The 21,187-nt window shown below is 40.5% G+C and overlaps 1 protein-coding gene across 2 annotated transcripts in view; it reads right to left on the minus strand.

The window, feature by feature from the left end:
- Window positions 1-21,187, minus strand: part of dock5 (dedicator of cytokinesis 5) — a 51,405-nt gene that overhangs the window by 5,549 nt on the left and 24,669 nt on the right. For both annotated transcript variants that reach the window (XM_083784245.1, XM_083784244.1), the window contains exons 25-47: window positions 19,911-20,017; window positions 19,226-19,362; window positions 18,458-18,553; window positions 18,204-18,302; window positions 15,544-15,714; window positions 14,979-15,079; window positions 14,787-14,845; window positions 13,856-14,010; window positions 13,652-13,737; window positions 12,992-13,148; window positions 11,679-11,719; window positions 9,769-9,859; window positions 8,586-8,705; window positions 7,933-8,022; window positions 6,515-6,619; window positions 6,033-6,174; window positions 5,414-5,495; window positions 4,573-4,657; window positions 3,413-3,499; window positions 2,962-3,138; window positions 1,006-1,089; window positions 335-472; window positions 1-86 (exon numbers count right to left, since the gene is read on the minus strand). The exon at window positions 1-86 is cut by the window's left edge and continues 90 nt beyond it. In XM_083784245.1, coding sequence (XP_083640371.1) covers window positions 1-86; window positions 335-472; window positions 1,006-1,089; window positions 2,962-3,138; window positions 3,413-3,499; window positions 4,573-4,657; window positions 5,414-5,495; window positions 6,033-6,174; window positions 6,515-6,619; window positions 7,933-8,022; window positions 8,586-8,705; window positions 9,769-9,859; window positions 11,679-11,719; window positions 12,992-13,148; window positions 13,652-13,737; window positions 13,856-14,010; window positions 14,787-14,845; window positions 14,979-15,079; window positions 15,544-15,714; window positions 18,204-18,302; window positions 18,458-18,553; window positions 19,226-19,362; window positions 19,911-20,017 — 2,496 coding nt within the window. The remainder of the gene's footprint in view (window positions 87-334; window positions 473-1,005; window positions 1,090-2,961; window positions 3,139-3,412; window positions 3,500-4,572; window positions 4,658-5,413; window positions 5,496-6,032; window positions 6,175-6,514; window positions 6,620-7,932; window positions 8,023-8,585; window positions 8,706-9,768; window positions 9,860-11,678; window positions 11,720-12,991; window positions 13,149-13,651; window positions 13,738-13,855; window positions 14,011-14,786; window positions 14,846-14,978; window positions 15,080-15,543; window positions 15,715-18,203; window positions 18,303-18,457; window positions 18,554-19,225; window positions 19,363-19,910; window positions 20,018-21,187) is intronic.

Below are 21,187 nucleotides of genomic sequence, written 5' to 3' on the forward strand. Positions count from 1 at the left end.
GACATGCGACGCAGAGTAGAGGACATGATGTAGGGCATCACCACAGAGCCCACACGACTCTTCTTTTTCTCCGCCAGCGAGCAGGGCTGGGTTGGGGGAGGGACACACAAATAGGATTAAACGTTGTTGAGGGAACTTGGCAGGAGAGGAGCACAGAGTGACGGGCACAAAACACTGGTCCACAACGGACTGCCTAGAGAGGGAGATTTATAGCCCGCACCAATATAATGCACACTCCGCTTTGAATGAGAGGAGTTTGATGGGGAGGCAAGGGAGCCAATAGCTTGAGTTGGCACCCTTGTACATTAAATTGAGTTTGCGGCTGGCAACTGACCAAGGTTATGACGCCGTAATGCTTCTCAACCTTCTCCCGCAGGTCCTGGAAGCAAGTCACCATGCGGTTGTGTAATGGGTTCAGTTCCTCCGTCGACTTCTCCCCGTGGATGCGAATCCCATCTGCCAATACAGGAATCTAAGGGGAGAACGGGTGTAATTTAGCTGACGGTGGTTCCCAAACTTTTCAGCCCATGATTCAAAACAGAAATTAGATATTCGCCCCGGGACCCAAACTACTGAAAATACAAGTCTCAACGTGTCGCGAAGTGACACGTTGTGAGCTTGTAGATCAGCTATTTTCACAAATATTTGTTCTAATTTATGGAATTTCTTAGATTTTTCTTACATTTCTTCATGACATTACTGAAAAAAATTCATTGGATTTTGTTATTAATTCATGAAAAGTTTGGCCTTTTTGGGAATGTTTTTGAAAATGTTTTCTAATAATTATAATTAAAAACCAAATGTAGGAAACAAACAATTTGTCCACGACCCACAAATGGGTCCCGACCCACTGTTTGGGAAACAGTGATTTAGCAGATCTACAAGCTCTCACCGCTTGTACAGTGTCCAGTGACTTCGCAGGACATCGTAGTACAAAGAGTATAAATGATCCAATAGTAAACATGTTCTAGTGTTCAAGGCCGACAGCGGAGTCAGCGGATTTACCTGCAGGGCGATAAGATGTTTGAGGACCTCAATTTGTTCGAGGTCTTCCGGGTGCTCGTGAATGTAGGTGTCCGTGAAAAATGCCTTTAGAGATGGGATAAAATATTGTGGAAATTTAGTAGCATTTTAGGATAACGTAAATACTAACAAATACAGCTACGGGCAGCAGTTCCAGGTTACCAGAGCGTAACTACAAGGACACTCTCTGTCTACCTTTATGAATTAAATTATTTACTACACAAAACAAGCCAGAGCAATCACACCTACTGTAAGGTTCATGAGAGCCAGGAATGTGTTGTGATCACATTTACCAGCATTGTAATCAGCATTTACTTCCAAATAAACAGAAGAGCTACTGTCTGATTAATTGTGATTCTTTATGAAAAAGTTGGCCTAACTACCTACTGAACAATCATTTACCAAATTATACATTATATTCAGATCTCCCAAGAATCCTATACACAACGATTTCATTCATGAAAAGAAACCCTATAGCCAAAGCTGTGAAATTGACAGCTTTGGCTATATACGTATGGTAAATAACTTACATAACTTAGCACTTAGCTCAATAACCAATGTTAACTAAACTCATTAAAATCATTGTGTGGTTAATAAGAGGGTATGCGTACCCGGAACGTTATGCGGGCACACCTACTGAGTTAGCCCATACCTCCAAACAAAAAAAGTCCCATCTGATTGCATTAAACAACTTTAAACGTTAAACTCAATTTGCCCCTCACTTTATGCATGCGTATAACCCTCCTACGTATAATGGACTTTTGAATTCTGAATATCCTCTCTAGTTACTATTTTCAGCTTTGTATGTTGCTATAGTATCTGCTATTTCTTCATGAAACATTTTCAGAACCACAAGTTCTGAAACAACCGTGACAAACAACGTGGAAAAAAGCAAACCTTCTCATAGTTGGAGAAGCCTCCCATGACGGAAACAACCAAACCTTCTCATAGTTGGAGAAGCGTCCCATGACGTGACAAACAACCTGGAAACAACCAAACCTTCTCATAGTTGGAGAAGCCTCCCATGACGTGACGTGACAAACAACCTGGAAACAACCAAACCTTCTCATAGTTGGAGAAGCCTCCCATGACGTGACAAACAACCTGGAAACAACCAAACCTTCTCATAGTTGGAGAAGCCTCCCATGACGTGAAAAACAACCTGGAAACAACCAAACCTTCTCATAGTTGGAGAAGCCTCCCATGACGTGAAAAACAACCTGGAAACAACCAAACCTTCTCATAGTTGGAGAAGCCTCTCATGACGTGACGTGACAAACAACCTGGAAACAACCAAACCTTCTCATAGTTGGAGAAGCCTCCCATGACGGAAACAACCAAACCTTCTCATAGTTGGAGAAGCCTCCCATGACGTGAAAAACAACCTGGAAACAACCAAACCTTCTCATAGTTGGAGAAGCCTCCCATGACGTGACGTGACAAACAACCTGGAAACAACCAAACCTTCTCATAGTTGGAGAAGCCTCCCATGACGTGAAAAACAACCTGGAAACAACCAAACCTTCTCATAGTTGGAGAAGCCTCCCATGACGTGAAAAACAACCTGGAAACAACCAAACCTTCTCATAGTTGGAGAAGCCTCCCATGACGTGACGTGACAAACAACCTGGAAACAACCAAACCTTCTCATAGTTGGAGAAGCCTCCCATGACGTGACGTGACAAACAACCTGGAAACAACCAAACCTTCTCATAGTTGGAGAAGCCTCCCATGACGTGACAAACAACCTGGAAACAACCAAACCTTCTCATAGTTGGAGAAGCCTCCCATGACGTGACAAACAACCTGGAAACAACCAAACCTTCTCATAGTTGGAGAAGCCTCCCATGACGTGACAAACAACCTGGAAACAACCAAACCTTCTCATAGTTGGAGAAGCCTCCCATGACGTGACAAACAACCTGGAAACAACCAAACCTTCTCATAGTTGGAGAAGCCTCCCATGACGGCGGGGTCAACGATGCCATTGAGCATCATGGACAGAGGGTGGACGGGGGTGGAGGGGTCACAGGCCTGCCGCTGCACCAGGTTGCTCAGCTTCTCATTGGCCAGCTCCATAGTCTCCACAGCGTTCGCCAAGGGACTGATCTCCTCCTGACAGGCAGTGGTGAAGAAAGTACTTGTTTTTTTAGTTTGTGAGCTTGTAGATCAGCTATTTTCAAATATGTCCGGAATGTATATAGGGCTGATGTGGTTAAGTAAATGTACTTTTTTAGTTAGTTTCCACCAATGCTGACAGGACATTGTCAGGAAGATGCGTAAATGACGAGAGATAACAGAGGAAGAGGAAAAAAGGGCGAGAGAACAGAGAAAAGTTGAGATTTGTATTAAAATGAGTAACAAGGCTTTTGACATCACTTCTTCTTACCACAGAGACAGATTTCACTTCGAACCATTTCAGGATTCCTGGGAAGCGATAGAGGGTAATGTAGGTTGTTCTCTCGATCCACATGGTCTGTGGAGTGGAGACAGGATAGAATTATTCAACACACGAAGCTGTAATAATTTAACAAGTTTAATAATGACCTTCAAGTGGAAATCTCAGAAATTGATTGGGGTTTAATATGTTCCAAGGCACAAACACAAACTATCAATACTAGAATTAAGACTAATTCAGTATAATTGGATAATGAGAACTTACATAACCCCGGAGAAAGTAAATCAATTTGATCCAAACATTCCTGATTTATGTTATAAATGTGGGGAACATAAAGGTACACTGTTCCACTGCTTATGGGAATGTGAGGAGATTAAAACATTCTGGAGGTCTGTGGTCCATTATGTCTCTCAGATTACATCAGGTCCAGTTCCTCTTTGTCCTAAATTATGTATACTCAGTATTTATCCATTAAATTGTACACTAAATAGTAATGAAAAAATAATGACCGACCTTTGCCTGTTACAGGCCAGACGCTCAATTGCGCTATGTTGGAAGAATGTCAATGCCCCTACGATCGGCTTTTGGCTGAGGAACTTAACAACCAGTTTGGCACATGAGAAACTAACATATGTAATTAGGAAGAAACCTGCGGTATTCTATAAGATATGGGAGAAGTTCTTGGACTTCATTAAGCGAGGTGATATTGAAGAGGCTTTGGATGTATAGTGGTTAATTGGAGTAGTCAGCTGTGGGGTGGGGGTAGGGAACTGTGCATTTGTTTGTTTAACTGTATGTAATGTGTTTTGTTTAACTGTATGTAATGTGTTTTATTTTTGTTTTATTTTTCGTTTTGTCATTATTATTTTTGTTCTGTATTTATTGTCAAATCATTTTGTGATAAGATTTTGTTTGTATTTGTGCTGCCATGGGGATGTGGGGGGGGGGAAATATATGTAAATTGTTTTGAAAAATACTTCTTTGTACTTTAAAGAAAATCAATAAACATATGTTTAAAAAATAAATAAATAAACTAATCAATCTCCAGTGTTAGGCCGTGTTGGATGGGAGTAGTAGTAATGGTATATACGATATCCTTTCTTCATCGTGCACTCACGCCAGTTTATGAAAAAAAAAAACACATTACTCACTGCAAATTCATTGTCTGGGTCCTTTTCCCCTTTCCTGAAGGGTCTAGAATACTGGAACTGGTCCACTTCGTTGGATCTGTAATAGCTGTGAGAGAAAAGAGGAGAAAGGAAGAGTTTATTGGATCTGTAATAGCTGAGAGAGGAATAGGAAAGAGGAAGAGTTTATTGGATCTGTAATAGCTGAGAGAGGAATAGGAAAGAGGGGACAATTAGAATCAGTGTTTACCAAACTATTTAGCCCTCGACCCAGAACAGAACAGAGACATTCTCCTGGGGACCCGTACATCGCTTCGTGCCATGTTGTGATCTTTTATTTTTTGTTATTCATGTCCTCACTGTATTGCATTACTGCTTGTTTTTTAATGTCGATGCCTTGCTTTTCTTTTTTTTCTCCATTGCTCTGTAAAGCACTTTGAGCTGCATTTCATGTCATGAAAGGTGCTATACAAATAAAGTTTTATTATTATTATTATTATATTCACTATAGTTATTTTCTTCTAATTTCTTAAGATTTATTTTATTTCTTCATTAGAAAGTTATTTAAAAAAAGAAATCATTGAATTTTGGTTTAATTCATGAAACAGTTTAGCTTTTTTGAGGGGGAATATTTTGTGAAAATGTTTTTAACAAAAAACTAAATTTAGGAAACAAAAATAAAATAAAGGGAACCATACAAAAAGTGTCCGCGACCTACAAATGGGTCCTGACTCCTGACCAGTGTTAGGGAACCCAGTGAATTAGATCCAACCAGGCGCCGTACCGTGGCCATATTATCCAGAGATCTTTATTATGAGAAAAATAGAAAATCAATCATCATCACGTCAAGTCATCTATTGCGTACTTTAATATCTGCTCCGGAACCCCCTTGTCCTTGAACTGCTGTGGCAACGTGAGAACCGGCTTGACGGTAAAGCACTGGATGTCTGTTGTTGTTCAGTTAAGGACACAATAGGCTCGAGGAGTCAGAATCCTGCTGGGGCATCTTAATATTAAACTGGAAAAAGTGCCCCTCGGGGCACAGGTCTCCACCAGGGCAGGTCAGGCTGTGGCCTCCTGGTGGTGCTTTAATAGGCCAATGTGAAAAAGGTGCCAGGGAGTAGTTGCCAGTTTCACCACCCCCCCCCCCCCCCCCCAACATTGATTGATTATTTTACAGAGATATACAGAGTATTCTGTCTTCTCTCCCAAGCTTGACGAATGAAATCTGCCACAACAAAAGCTCCTTTAGCAAAAGATATCTCCATATTTTCAGAATAATTTAACTCAAGGAAATCCCAACAGATAGAAGACATCTTGTTAATTAACCAGTATTTATCTTATGTCATCATATTCAGGGCAATAAAACAAAATGTAAGGCCATAGTATCCAACAGCAAAGTACTCCAGCTGGGGCCACATAGCATGCATTATGTTTTGATATAACACGTTTTTGTGTGCCGCCAAGACTAAGTCTAAGGATACGCTGTCCTGGGGAGTTGACGATGTTGTCACCAGGGGGAGCCGTGCTGGTCATCCGCACAGCGATGGGGAACTGGGAGAGCAGTTTGAGGCTGAAATCTTCCAGCCACTCGTACTCCTTACCTCGGTAGATGAAGATCTTGTTCTGCAGCACCACATTCATATTAGGGAACATTATAAGGAGTGACAACAACTCCCATTTGAATAGAATATTACACGTCAACATGTATTACATTGTATTATACAAAATATAAGTGTAGCAATCATCTACAGCTATGTGGCAATCATCTACAGCTATCTATCTATAGCCTGGTTGACAGGATAATATAGAGTTTTCGAAAGCAGTGGCCTACATCTACTGTATGACTTGTATTGCACCTTCCCCCGAGTAGCATTTGAAAAATCCAACTCACTGGATAAGCAGAGCCTCAAAAGACTTACATTATTTCCACTAATTATTTTCTTTGAAAATAAGGTTGCCTTACCCGGAGGAAAGAGGGGAAACCAAGGCCATAGTATCCAACAGCAAAGTACTCCGGCTGGGGCCGCATAGCATGCATTATGTTCTGATAGAACTGGGCTTGCTGTTTCTGTGCATGGAAGTAGAGAAATGGGAAAGCAAAGAAATGTTTATTACAGATATTTTTATGTATTATTTAGCAACAATGAAAGCTCATTGTTGAGCTCAAAGTAACACAATTTTCAGAAATTCAGGCGAGGACCTGTGTGGATCAGTTTGATCTGATCAGGTTGGATCATTAACAGACAGAGGTTTTATCAAGAGTGCACATAAAACAGCTCAGACCACTGCCACAGCAGGCGCCGTCTGTCTGTGTGTGGAACTGGGTTGGCTAAAAGGGATTGCACACAATTCTGACAGCAACTCTTATCTATTTCCCATTTCCTGGAGTTGTTTTTTTACATTGGCTTGGACAAACTGACATGCCAATGTAGTCTAAACTAGGAGTGATGTTACAGTATGTGATGTTAAGACAAATTGAGTTACCGGGCGCATCATAGACGGTCTTTGCTGGCACCTAATTGAAAATACAACCCAGTGTGTCTTTCAAAATTAATGTGATTAACTTCAGCTGTGTTTAAGCCATCCCATGAAAAGGGTCCATGTTTAGTTATGTGCATTTGTTTTTGTATATATTTTTAATTTATGCATTACCGTATGTTTACTGAATATCCCAAAGCAACAGACTAATTACTATGAAACGTCTTATCGTGTATAGTTTGCACATAAAACGAGAATCACGTAGTATGAATTGCTTGTATAAGAACTTTGCATTTGCACTACCGTGGATTAACTTTAGCACAGATTTGAGTTATTGACTCTAGGCATGCATTTTCTTACGTATATTTATTTATTTTTGGCAAACACTGTCTGCATACCAAATCTCTCCTTACAGGACAATACTATACTGTAGCTTTCGTTCAGTCAAACTTATTTAGATATAACTTCATGGCAGATTGTGCTACTTTTGTGCTTTTACTCAAGTAAATGTTGAATTCCGGACTTTTACTGTATTTCTATATGGCCATTTTGATACTTTTACTTGAGTAAAACATTTGAGTACTTTTTCCACCACTGCTAATTAGTATATACTACTAGAGGGCGGCAGTGGGTCAGGGGTAGAGTGGCCGGATGGGAACCACAAGGTTCGAACCTGGGCTCCCCCAGAGTTGGTGTCGAAGTGTCCTTGAGCAAAACTCTGAATCCCTAATTGCTCCAGATGAGCAGGTTGTGCCTTGCATGGTTTCCTCCGCCATCTGTGTATGAATGTGTGTGTGTGTGTGTGTGTGTGTGAATGGGTGAATGCAATGCACAATCTATGTAAAGCGCCTTGGATAAAGGCGCTATATAAATGCACCATTTACTATGAATAGGTGTTCTTACCAGCAGCTGACTGAGCTCCATATAGTCAAACATGTGGATCTCATGCATCTTGGCCAACTGTTTTCCCATCTCTATGGCCTTCTCCCACATCTGAAAAGACATGTGCGCTGTTCAATTAGCGGATTAAAAAAACCCCACATGAAACTTAAATGAGAGGAGAAAACAGCATAGTGTAATGATGCCCCATCTGTCAGTCTCTAAGGGCAGTCCTCAGTTAACGCACGCATGCACGCACGCTGCCAGGTTGTTAAGTGCAAAAATAAATAAATAACAACTGACAAGAAGCTCTGTAGTAAGTCAACAAGTGAAATATGGTTGTAATGCATCCAAAGAGCAGCATAGTTCATTCTGACAGTAGCTCATAGGGGTAGGCTGGGAAGTTAAAAGGTCATGAAAAGGTCATGAAAACTCCCCGTCTCAAAACAACACCTGGATATCAGCTCAGATCAAAAATTCTGGGCATGTCATAACATTATGCAAAGATATGCAAACATTCGATGAAAATAGAGCGTTGTGAGCTTGTACTGTAGATTGGCTCTTTTCTGTGAAGATATTTGGTGTAAAGAGAAAAAAGAACGGACCAAGTATAGATGTCTAGGCACTAGAGGATCCCGGTCAAGAACGTATAGGGTTTAAAAATGGTTCATGCTTACCTTGCCCTTGTCTAAGTAGCACATGATCTCCTGAAAGAGCCTCTCTTTCAGCTCCTGCTGGGTCCATATGTGTTGCCCGTCACGGGGTATCAGATGGGGCGCACATGGCTTGTCAGACCACTGACAGGGACAGGAAACACATTACTAGACATTCAACATTTAGACGGGCAGCGCCTTTACTACCATTTTAATTCATTAAGACCTTGAACGCATCTGTGTCACTTTAACCAGTATTACATTAGCTGTTGAAAAATAGCTATTTTTGAAAGATCGTGAAAATGTGTGCAAATCTTTGAATATACTACATGTATACTCTTTCCCAGCAAACATTTTTGACTCAAATATTTTAGGGATGCACAATATAAATAAAAATGCCATATCGGTATCGGATTGGTCTCAAAATAATCCAGATTAAAATAGCAAAAATAAAATAAAATGAAAAATGTAATAATTCATCAATGAGTTCAATATAAATCAAAGATGTCTAGTACCTCTAGTCTAGAACAAAAGCCAAATCAAATATGATGTAGAATCCTAAGTAAAAATAAACTTTCATTTGTGTACTCATCTCATTCAGTAGTCATTCAGACCCTTGGAAAAGAGTATAGGCTATTTATTGATTGATTGAATACTGTATTAACAGGCTTTGGGCCAAGCCCCTAGGGCCTAGGCTTTTTTCCATTATGGTCCTCTGTATAATATCGGAATCGGTCAGAACCGGTATCGGCAGATATGACCCTGCAAATAATCGGAGATCAGATATCAGCCATAATTTCATAATCGTGCACCCATAACATTTTTGCTTCTGGGAGGACCCTGGAACAAAATATTTTGAGATGGGGTCTGCGGACAAAAAATACATATCATTCTGGGGGTCCTCGACATGAAAACATTTGAGCACCGCTGACAGAAACATAGGTTTTTCAGAAAACTGGTAGGATTTAAAAAGACATTCGTAGAATCGGGTCCTCAGGTCTTAATAATATATATTTTCAGTCATTTCATGAAGAAATCAAATAAATTCCATAAATTAGAAAACAAATGTTTAAGTAGTAGTGAAAATATCTACAAGCTTGAAACGTGTATTTTCACTAGCTTAGGTCCCCGGGGAGACATCAAATGTCTCCTTTGGGTCACGGGCTAAAAGGTTTGGGAAGCACTGGACTATACGAGACCTGCTCACCTCCAGAAGCTCAGCATGTAGCAGCAGAGTGTAGGCTGCCTCCGTGTAGTTCTCACAGTCCAGGTGCAAGTCTCGCAGCTTGTAAAGGTACCTGGTTGGTTTGTGAGAACAGTATACCGTTAAGCAAGAGTGCCAACATATCCTACTCAAGTTGAAGTACAGTACTGTTACTACTTGTGGGTCAACATCCTTCCAACCAATCCTTCTCAAAAGACTGCACTATGATGGAACTAAGCAAGCCTGATCTGTGTTTTTAAATTGCTGTGTGATCCAGTCTAGAAAAAAAACGTTGTGGTTTCCGGCTTTTTCTGTGTCGCTTTTTTTGGTCCCCCCGTTTGTTTTTAGTCTCGCTAGTCGCTACGAGTTGGAATAAAATATGGATATACCAAACAAACTATTCCAAGACCTACTTGTCAGATTCATATGCCACATCAAGGCTTTTATTGGGTAGGTCCTAACATTACGACGCCCTTGCACCTTGATCACAATCTTTTGCGCACTTTATGGTTTCCTGCCTGATGAGTACAACAGGACATTAGTTACCTCCGCTCCCGACCGGATGATAAACCGGGAAATAAATGCTTCCCAGGCTATGATGGAAGAGGTTCGAAGAAACACTTCAATGGAATCTCCTGGTTTTTCCATAACAAAACAGCATAACTATCTTTTGTAGAGTACGATACATAATCATAACAGAACAGCATAACTATCTCTTGTAGAGTACGATACATAATCATAACAGAACAGCATAACTATCTCTTGTAGAGTACGATACATACTGTATAACAGAACAGCATAACTATCTCTTGTAGAGTACGATACATAATCATAACAGAACAGCATAACTATCTCTTGTAGAGTACGATACATAATCATAACAGAACAGCATAACTATCTCTTGTAGAGTACGATACATAATCATAACAGAACAGCATAACTATCTCTTGTAGAGTACGATACATACTGTATAACAGAACAGCATAACTATCTCTTGTAGAGTACGATACATAATCATAACAGAACAGCATAACTATCTCTTGTAGAGTACGATACATACTGTATAACAGAACAGCATAACTATCTCTTGTAGAGTACGATACATAATCATAACAGAACAGCATAACTATCTCTTGTAGAGTACGATACATAATCATAACAGAACAGCATAACTATCTCTTGTAGAGTACGATACATAATCATAACAGAACAGCATAACTATCTCTTGTAGAGTACGATACATAATCATAACAGAACAGCATAACTATCTCTTGTAGAGTACGATACATCATCATAACAGAACAGCATAACTATCTCTTGTAGAGTACGATACATAATCATAACAGAACAGCATAACTATCTCTTGTAGAGTACGATACATACTGTATAACAGAACAGCATAACTATCTCTTGTAGAGTACGATACATACTGTATAACAGAACAGCATAACTATCTCTTGTAGAGTACGATACATCATCAAAAATCGAGTAAAGCAAAAGTAAAATGACAGATTTTAAATTTCACTAAAAACGTACAAAAAACAACTTGAGTACGATTTCCAAACCATCTGTGGGCCAACCAGTGTGCTTGTTTCATATCAACCCACTGTGTGGCCAACCAGTGTGCTTGTTTCATATCAACCCACTGTGTGGCCAACCAGTGTGCTTGTTTCATATCAACCCACTGTGTGGCCAACCAGTGTGCTTGTTTCATATCAACCCATTGTGGACCAACCAGTGTGCTTGTTTCATATCAACCCATTGTGGGCCAACCAGTGTGCTTGTTTCATATCAACCCATTGTGGGCCAACCAGTGTGCTTGTTTCATATCAACCCATTGTGGGCCAACCAGTGTGCTTGTTTCATATCAACCCATTGTGGGCCAACCAGTGTGCTTGTTTCATATCACTCACCGGATGTAAATGTCCTCTCTCTTCTTTTCTTTGTAGAAGTTCTATTAAAAATGGAATAAAAAAATACACTTCAACATTTATTTATTACTAATTTTGTATTAACCAGTTCACACTGAAAGCAGGCTAATAAGCATTGTACTGTAGGTGTATACACCTCTGGTTAACTGGTAGCCCCACCCACGGCCAGTCAGCCTGTGGACCGTAACAGAAGTGGTTGGAAAAGTACTCAAAATGTTTACTTAAGTACAATTATCAATACTTTACTAAGTAAAATTCTGAGTACTTCTGTATCAAATCTGTATCTGTATCAAAATGTGGTACCAAAAGCACTCATTATGTAGAATGTCCCGTTTTCAAATGTATAAAACCCTTGGCGTTTTGAAAAATAGCAGATCTACAAGCTCACAATGTGTCGTGATGAGACACATTGTGAGCTTGTAGATCTGCTATTTTTCAAAACCAAGGCCAAAAGGTTTGCAGGGATGAAGTTGTAAATGTACGTTTTGTAATTTTAATAATAATCAAAATCTTCAAAGTACCTAGCAACTACACTACAGTTTTCAAATAATTATCGTGGAGTAAGTAAGTAAGTAAGTAAAAGTATAACATTTGTCTCTGAGCTTAGGTGCCTCTCACCAGCTTAGGTGGTTCGGGCATCTGGTAATGATGCCTCTCGGGCGTCTCCCTAGGGAGGTCCTTGAGACACGTCCCAGTGGGAGGAGACCCCGGGGCAGACCAAGGCATAGTTGGAGGAAACACATCGACTCACTGGCCTTGGAATGTCTCGGGATCCTCCAAGAGGAAGTCACTAATGTTGCCCTCTAGAGGGAGCTCCACACTCTGGTGGAGCTGTTGCCCCCCCGACCCGATTACGGATAAGCGGTTGAAGATGGATGGATGGATTTGCCTCTGAGACGTAGTGGTAGTAGAGGTAAAAGTACTGAAAACTGGAAATACTCCAGTAAAGTAAAAGTACAGTACAGTACAGTACTTCCACCACTGCATACCAGAACGTTAACGGTGCAGCTCATGTGGTGCTCTGGGTGTGTGATACGTACCAGAACGTTAACGGTGCAGCTCATGTGGTGCTCTGGGTGTGTGATACGTACCAGAACGTTAACGGTGCAGCTCATGTGGTGCTCTGGGTGTGTGATACGTACCAGAACGTTAACGGTGCAGCTCATGTGGTGCTCTGGGTGTGTGATACGTACCAGAACGTTAACGGTGCAGCTCATGTGGTGCTCTGGGTGTGTGATACGTACCAGAACGTTAACGGTGCAGCTCATGTGGTGCTCTGGGTGTGTGATACGTACCAGAACGTTAACGGTGCAGCTCATGCGGTGCTCGGGGCTCTCGTCCTGGGTGATGGTCCGGTACGCCAGCAGTTTCTCCAGCAGGCTGCTGAGCAGCAGAGCCAGCTCCTCTCCGGACAGGGACAGGTATCTGTGGCGCCGACAGTGCTCCAGTAATCTGCAGAGCATAAGAGAACCCAGCACTGTGACAGGTATCTGTGGCGTCGGCAGTGCTCCAGTAATCTGCGCAGAATGAAGAGAACCCAACACTCCCCCCGACCCAAGTTGTTTTGTCCTCAAAATGGATCATTAATAGTAGAGCTCAACAGGGAAGGAAGTGCATCTCTTCTACTGTTAACGACCACATCATATTCGTGCGGAGAATTCTGCTGTTTCTCTTTTGAAATGGCATGCAACACTGATGGTACTTAACACATTTTGTGCCCGTGGACGTCTTGGTTTTTTTTCAAAAACAGTGGGCACCCTGGGTCACCATTTTGAAAGATTAAAAGGGCACATAATGTGTTAACAAGCTGCACCAATGGGCTCCTAGTGGCCTAGGTTTATATATATATATATATATATATATATATATATTGTATATTTAGGGCTGGTCAAATGAATTCTCATTACTACTACAATTAAATACATTTCATAGTAAAACAGTTTGAGCTATCTTACATCTTCTCAAGCAGAAGTTTGTATTGTTCATCGCCGCGTCCGCCTTCCACCGCATGATCCAACTTTGTGATCAGTTCGTTCTCAAACTGGAGGGGTGAAAAAAGGGGGTCCCATATTTGTTATCTATCAGCTTTAATGATCAACACAGACAAAATTAAAAAGTATTGGCATTTTATTTTTATTTTTTTGTAGTTAGCCTTTTACCGTTTCAAATGTGCGTGCTGGGCTGAAATTGTGTTCACACTGCATCATGTCAAAGAAAATGGGAATGGTGGCCTTTCTCAGCTCAGGCTCTGGAACCAACGTGGCCTCTAGAATAGGCCCCACCATGGCAGGGATGAACTTCATTTTGTGGGGCCCTGAGAGAAAGCACAGTATAGCCCATTTAGACCTGAGGCCGATTCGGGAAAATGCCTGGAAATACCCATGTCAGTCGTTCTCAAACATTTTCATGTCAAGGACCCCCAGAATATATATTATTGAGGTGGGCTAGCCCCTCCTATATACAGGTTTAATGTTTGTTTTTCCTTAAACAAACATTAAAAACACCATTGACATGGACAGAGTTTATTGTTTGTTTTGTCCATTTTGTCTGATAATGACATCAAAAAATATGTATATATACATTGGTAGAACAGCGCCCCTCACTTCACACGGGTGTATATAAAATTGGCCCCGGACCCCAATCTCAAAATATATTGTTCCAGGGAAACCCCCAGAAGCAAATATTTTAGTTAAAAATGTTTGCTGTGAAAGAATGTATGTTAAAAAATGTGCACGTTTTTCAAGCTCCGTGCCGTGCTACAAGCTTGTAGATCTGTTATTCTTCAATAGCTAAAGTATAATATAATGCTTAAAACACCAAAAGGGGTTCCCGTCCTGAATGGGATAATCATCCAGGGATATTACACACAGTGTAATTTCAGAAGGCAATAAGCTGCATCTTCACTTCTCAATAAATATGAGACAAAACTAATAAAGCGGTAAACAAAACCAACAAGGCACTGTGAAACTGGACAGTAAAAGAATATTGTTTTGTTATTATTCTTATTACCGCTGGCCAGTGAATAAACAGTTCCGCAAATCTCTCTTGGAGAGTGCAATATTTTTAATGGACGAGTGCAAAAGTATTCACCTAGATTATACCACATATCCCCCATCTTAAATCCAGTGACTTTCCTCATGTCTCCATACCTGTAGAAAAAAATATTTTAAATGTTACTTAACAGTCAAATAGAGAATGAATTAACATTAACTTTATCGATCCCCAAGGGGGTAATTGTGATGTTATATTAGCACGACTAGGAAACCAATAATAAAAACATACTTGTTCAGTATCTTATTCCGTTTCTCCTGAGAAAAGGATTCCAATTGCAGTGACTTGTGGGTGAGGAATGCCACGGTCAGATGAAAGAAGTGATTCCACAGCTGCAAGGGGAGCCAGATTTTCAAACATAATTACCTTGTCATAGCATTGCCTTTCTCGATTACTAATAAATTAGAACCTCTACCCCAAGAAGGTTGGATAAGGAGAAATGCAAATAATCCAAACATACATACACACATACAGTACATACATACATGCATATATATACAGTGGTGGAAAGTATCTAAGTGCATTTACTTAAGTACTGTACTTAAATACAATGTTGAGGTATTTGTGCTTTACTTACTTATCTCAGAGGCAAATATTGTACTTTTACTCTACTGCAATTATTTGAAAACTTTAGTTACTAGTTACTTTGTAGATTTAGATTATTATTACAAAACATACATTAACCACTTAAGCCTTATATACCTTTTGACCATTTGAAAATAGCTGATCTACAAGCTCACAATGTGTCGCATCGTGAGGCATACATGCATTCATGCATTCATGCATACATACATACCTGCAATTCAAAGTGAGCCTGGTCTAGGAAGTACATGTTGAGGACCTCAGAGTACTGGTTGATGGCCCTGCGGAAAACCTGCATCTGCAGCAGGTTCATGGTCATCCAGTCAGCGGGGAAGACATTCCCCATCAGGTCCTTAAACATGATGAATGTCTCCATGAGAAAGTCCTGAAGGCAATGGAGGGGAGAGCAGTTAGTTTAACATACATCTTATGCTTCGGGAATTTAAGCTGGCATTCTCATTCAGACTATCCGACTCAGAACAGGTGTAACTGCAAAACGAGCCTGAATAAATTCTGAGACTGCAAACATTACAAAGAAACCAATAGTAAGGAGTTTCACAATCAGGCCCTTAAACATGATGAATGTCTCTATCAGGGAGTCCCAAGGGCAGAGAAACAGCAATCAGCTTAACACAGGGGTATGTTTAAGGCCTTTTAAACTGACACACTTATACAGTGTGGCTTTGAACAGGCACACAACTGTAGCATAAACTTCATGTGCTAGGTCATTAACACTTCAAGAGGCCAATATAGTAAGAAATACAAAGGTTAGTCTAAAATAGATGGCGGGGCCTAGACAGTTCCTGTGATCCTAAAATGATCATGCGAGGCAGATTGTGCTACGGATAAGAAATAAGAGAACTGAGAAGTGGTATAGAGATGATTCTTTGTCAAATAAAGATGAGCGCAAAATGAGATGAGGAAGATAATGGGGATGAAATCGGTTGGATGGTGAGACGCTGTTATTTGTTTGTTTGTATACACACACATAGATACAAACATAATATAATATCAGTATACACACACAAACTCAACTCAAACGTTTTTCTTTTTTTTTTAAAACATGACCAGGTCAACCAAAGTGATATACAAGAGTATATGATATACAAGAATAAACAATGCAATATAAGCAGACATTAGCATACAATGAAATAAGCACAAACAAACAATAGCACCAGTGAGTGAAAACAGGGCTACATCAGCCGACTGTCACTGAAGGCCCGGGAAAATAAATAAGTCTTTAGCAAGGATTTAAAATAGCTATCGACTGCACGGCTCTGATGTGTATAGGCAAATTATTCCTGAGCTGCAGGGGCTCTGGAATAATGTATGTATGTATGTACACACTGTATAATACTATAGTACACTAACACTATATGGGCTGCAGCGATTCATTATTTTCTTAGCGATTAGTTTAGTTAGTTTGTCTCGAGAAGTGCGTTTTTATCTCCACCAGGCCGGAATGGCTCGGGGGCAGCTATATGTGTGTGTGTCCGTAAACAGCTAATTGCGAGTGCTGCATGGATTATTCAGCATAAGGCTTTGAACATTTCTCCATTTTTCCCCTGAATTCCTTGGATCACTACTACTACTACTACTACTACTACAGATTTTATCCAAAACTCAAATAGATACTAAATCTACTAGGGATTATCTCTGGAGTTATGGTCACTCAAGATTTATTAGTCAGATATAAATAGGGATTATCTCTGGAGTTATGGTCACTCAAGATTTATTAGTCAGATATGTCATATTCCACTCCTATTGGCTACGATTGGCTTCCAAACAAGTTTAGCAAAACAAAAAGAAAAGAAAAAAAAGCAATAAATCATGAATTTAGTGTATGATCTCCCCTATATTTGAATTACAAAGGGCCTCCAAACAACGCAGAGCCAAAAGTGATTTCACTTACAGTACACTCATGGCACTACAAATGCTACAAATGTCACCGTCAGACACCAATGTTCTAGCGAGTCATGTGATATTGACCATCAAAAAACAGTTTGCCTGTAATACATTGCTTTCATAAATTTGTGGGCTGGTACTATTGCTTACAAAAAACACCATACATCATGAACTAAATCATCCACAAATTGGAATTGTATGGCTTCTATAGCGCACCTCCAAGATTGCATTCAGTACTCCCTTTAAGGAGTGCCACAAATATATTAACTCAATTAATCGCAATTAACTCACCGTTATGTTAATCGCGATTAATTATTTGAATCGCAATTAACCGCAATAATTGGGTCCATTGGGTCCAAATCAAGTCAAACCAAGACTATCAGATCTGGCTGATTTCTGATTCGGTCTGATTAGTTCCCTTTCTTTTCACCATGCTCTTGTTACTTGAAGATTCTGGACAGTATTTGTATGCATTTTTGCATAAAGCAAAGCATTTGTCTACGCCCATGTTGATGAGTGTTAAAATTAAAAACTTAAATAAAATATCTGTTTAGTGTAGATTTAGAACAGATATGTGATATATTTGAATATGCGATTAATTTGCGATCAGTGATTACGGTAATCAGATTAAATATTTTAATCGATTGACAGCCCTAAAAAAAAAGAGAGAGAGAGAGAGAGAGACACACACACACACACACGCACAACACACACACACACGAAAATGCCAAACTTAACGGAGCCAGTCCAAGGGATCTCACCAACAGCTAAGGACAGTAATGCAGGACAGGTCAATGTGAGTCCAGTGACATCCTTATCATGTCAGTCTGATTATTTGTGTTAAATGTCTATAATCAATATTCACTTAAGAAACGGTAACTAGCCCAGGTGGTTCGATGCCAGCAATTGACGAGATGCCTCCGGAACAGATACAGCCAAAAGGGGTGGCGGGGAGGGGACGGCACTTACAATGATATCTTGTCTGGTCTTGAAGGTGCTGATGTAGTGGGCGTAGTGCAGGTCATCCATCTGTCTTAAGATGGCCGTCATGCAGGCAAGATAGACCCCCTGCCCAAATCACAGAGAGCAGCCATATCATAGTCTGATGTATGCGTCTGTGACATGTCGCTCAACAAAACAAAAGTTGTCGAACAATACGCCGTGTGACATTTTATAGAAGTGTGTTGTGTTTAATTTCATTGTCCAGACAATCAGTGCCTTACAATGAGAAGTGAAGATCTGCTCATGCTGATGACGGTGCGATTTACTCTGCGAAGCAACCGCTCCATTATCATCTGGACGTGGATCCTGGTGGGACCCTGCAGCAACAAAACAACAAAACCTGTGTATTATATTACTATCATTTAAAACAAAATAGGATTAGGGTTCGAGTTGGAGATATGCCTGATTTGTATAGTTACGTGCAGGAGTCGCACATCAATAGCTGATCTACAAGCTCACAATGCATATGTTCAGTGTGTGACACCTCAAGTAAGTACAGTATAACTCGGTCTTTAGGTTGTTGTTCAAAAAGGTCAAATCGGCATTCAGCCTCACGCTAGGGCAAGAATTACATGACAAAATTCCAGGCCTGACTCACATGTACAGTAATACAAAGGCGTACGTGTGCACATCTACTGCATGTTCATGGTAGTTAACCCATTAAGATCTAGCTGTTGAAAAATAGCAGATCTACAAGCTCATAGTGCGGTACAGAGTGCCACACTACGAGCTTGTAGATCTGCTATTTTCTTTTTTTATCTTAAAAACGTGTGCAAATCTTTTAATATATGTTCTTGCACAGTGAACGTTTTTAACTCATATCTTTGCATTTGGGTGGTCCCTGGAACAACATATTTTCAGATAGGGGTCGGCGGCCAAATACATATAACTTTTAGGGGTCCTTTTGAGAACCACCGACAGAAACAGGTTTTTCAGAAAACTGATGATTTAGAAGACATTTTGTAGAATGTAGTCCTCCAACGTCTCACCACGTCTTTGCGATCCAAGATATCCAGCACAGTACTTAGTAGCTGGACACAGGCCTCTAGGTCGGGCTTGTTGGAGTGGTCATCCAGCTGACCACTTAACTGGTCGGTGACGAGCGGCAAGAGAACATCTCGACAGTCTACGGGGGTGAAGCAGAGACACGTTGCCATCACGGAGCTGTACATTAGCAGGTGGGAGAAACTTGTCATCATGTTTTTTTTACCATTTCCCGTTCATTTCAATAGAAATGTTATAATGTTATGCCCATTAAGACCTGGACTGGAAGGTATATCTGTGTCACCTTAGCTTTTAACCACCTTAACCATTATTTTAAACTTTAAGCTGTTGAAAAATAGCAGATATACAAGCTCACGAGCTTGAAACATCTTGAAAATGTGTGCAAATCTTTTAATCTTTCACAGCGAACACTTTAAACTCAAATCTTTGCTTCTGGGGGTCCCTGGATCAAATTATTTTGAGATGGGGGGTCTGCGGCAAAGTATATATCATTCTAGGGGTCCTTGACATGAAAAAGTTTGTGAACCACGGACATAGAAACATTCGTTTTTCTGAAAACTCTGAGGTCTTACTCTTAATGGGTTAATCTAGCCATGTTTTTTTTGCCATTTCCTTCTCATTTCAAGAGAAATGTTATTAGACTCAAAACATGAATGAGCCTGCTCCTACCTGGCTGTCTGAAAAGGTCACTCTCTACCATTTTACACATGCAGCCCAGCTTCTGCCGCACGAGCTGAGCGTCAGGAATACTCTCTATGAACTTGGTCAGGAGGACGCTAGAGGAAAAAGACGAGTTATGGTAAAGCAGTGGAAAATGCTACGATATCAGAAGCAGTTACGAGTCATACATTATGAGTGGCAGAGAATTAGGTTAAGTTGATAGGATTCAATGCATTGTTCGTTTGGAATTTTGAAAAGCTGCATCCACAACCGGCTGAATTTTTGCGGCACGTTGTATTTTGAAAGTGCATGTGGGGTCAGTTGATTTATCACAGCAGGTACTATTTCTCATCGATGATGATGGCCAGACATGACAAGTAATTTTACTGCAGACAGTATAAATTAAGATAACTATTCCGTAACCCCAGTTCTCTGAGAAAATGACTGAGGTGTCTCACCATGGGGAATGCTCTGCATCTGCAAACACTGCCAGTATTTTTGACTAATCTTTCAAGACCAAATTGATAGGTGATCAATTTGTTTTGATCAATCATGTTTTCGTCTCCACCAGCCGAAGGCATGAGAGTATGTTTTGCATAGGTCAAGGTGTGTGTGTCCGTCCGTCTGTTACCAGCTAATCTCCGGCACCACTGACACGGACGATGCCAAACTTTGTACACACACTCCCTGAATGCCAACAATTTTTCAGAACGGCCTGTTATAGCGCCACCATGAGGCAGCGTTTCACATTTTTACCTATAACTGCACCGATCTGCGTGAAACGTTGCATGCACACTCCCTAGAGGCCAAGGACAAACAATTTGATCTGCATTTTTCTGCCTTTTATAGCACCACCAGTAGGCCGACTTTTGTAAAAAAAAATATATATATGTACTCCAGATTCTGTCGAAAGATCCCGCAAATCGTTACACAGTATATCTATAGTCATGTGCTCAAGACGTATCTGTCCGATATTTCATATTCCATCCTAATTGGCTGCTTGCAGAATTGTCCCGTTTTAAACAAAAAGCCTTAAATCATGAACGCACTTTCCTACTAGACTGAGGAACAAATCCCACCCTTTTCACATTGGCCTGTTATAGCGCTACCAACAGGTAGACACATTTTTGGAACAAAATGCCTCAAATCATCCAATTGCCATCAAAGCGTAAGAAGAAACCCTTTTCACATTGGCCTATTATAGCACCACCATAACTTGACCTGGCCTGGTGGAGACCTGTGCCCCGAGGGGTACTTTTTCTAGTTTCCGGTTGTTGTCTGATCCG

Source organism: Protomyctophum parallelum (genome assembly GCF_964188405.1).
Source record: "Protomyctophum parallelum genome assembly, chromosome: 15".
In the NCBI taxonomy this organism is placed as follows: domain Eukaryota; kingdom Metazoa; phylum Chordata; class Actinopteri; order Myctophiformes; family Myctophidae; genus Protomyctophum; species Protomyctophum parallelum.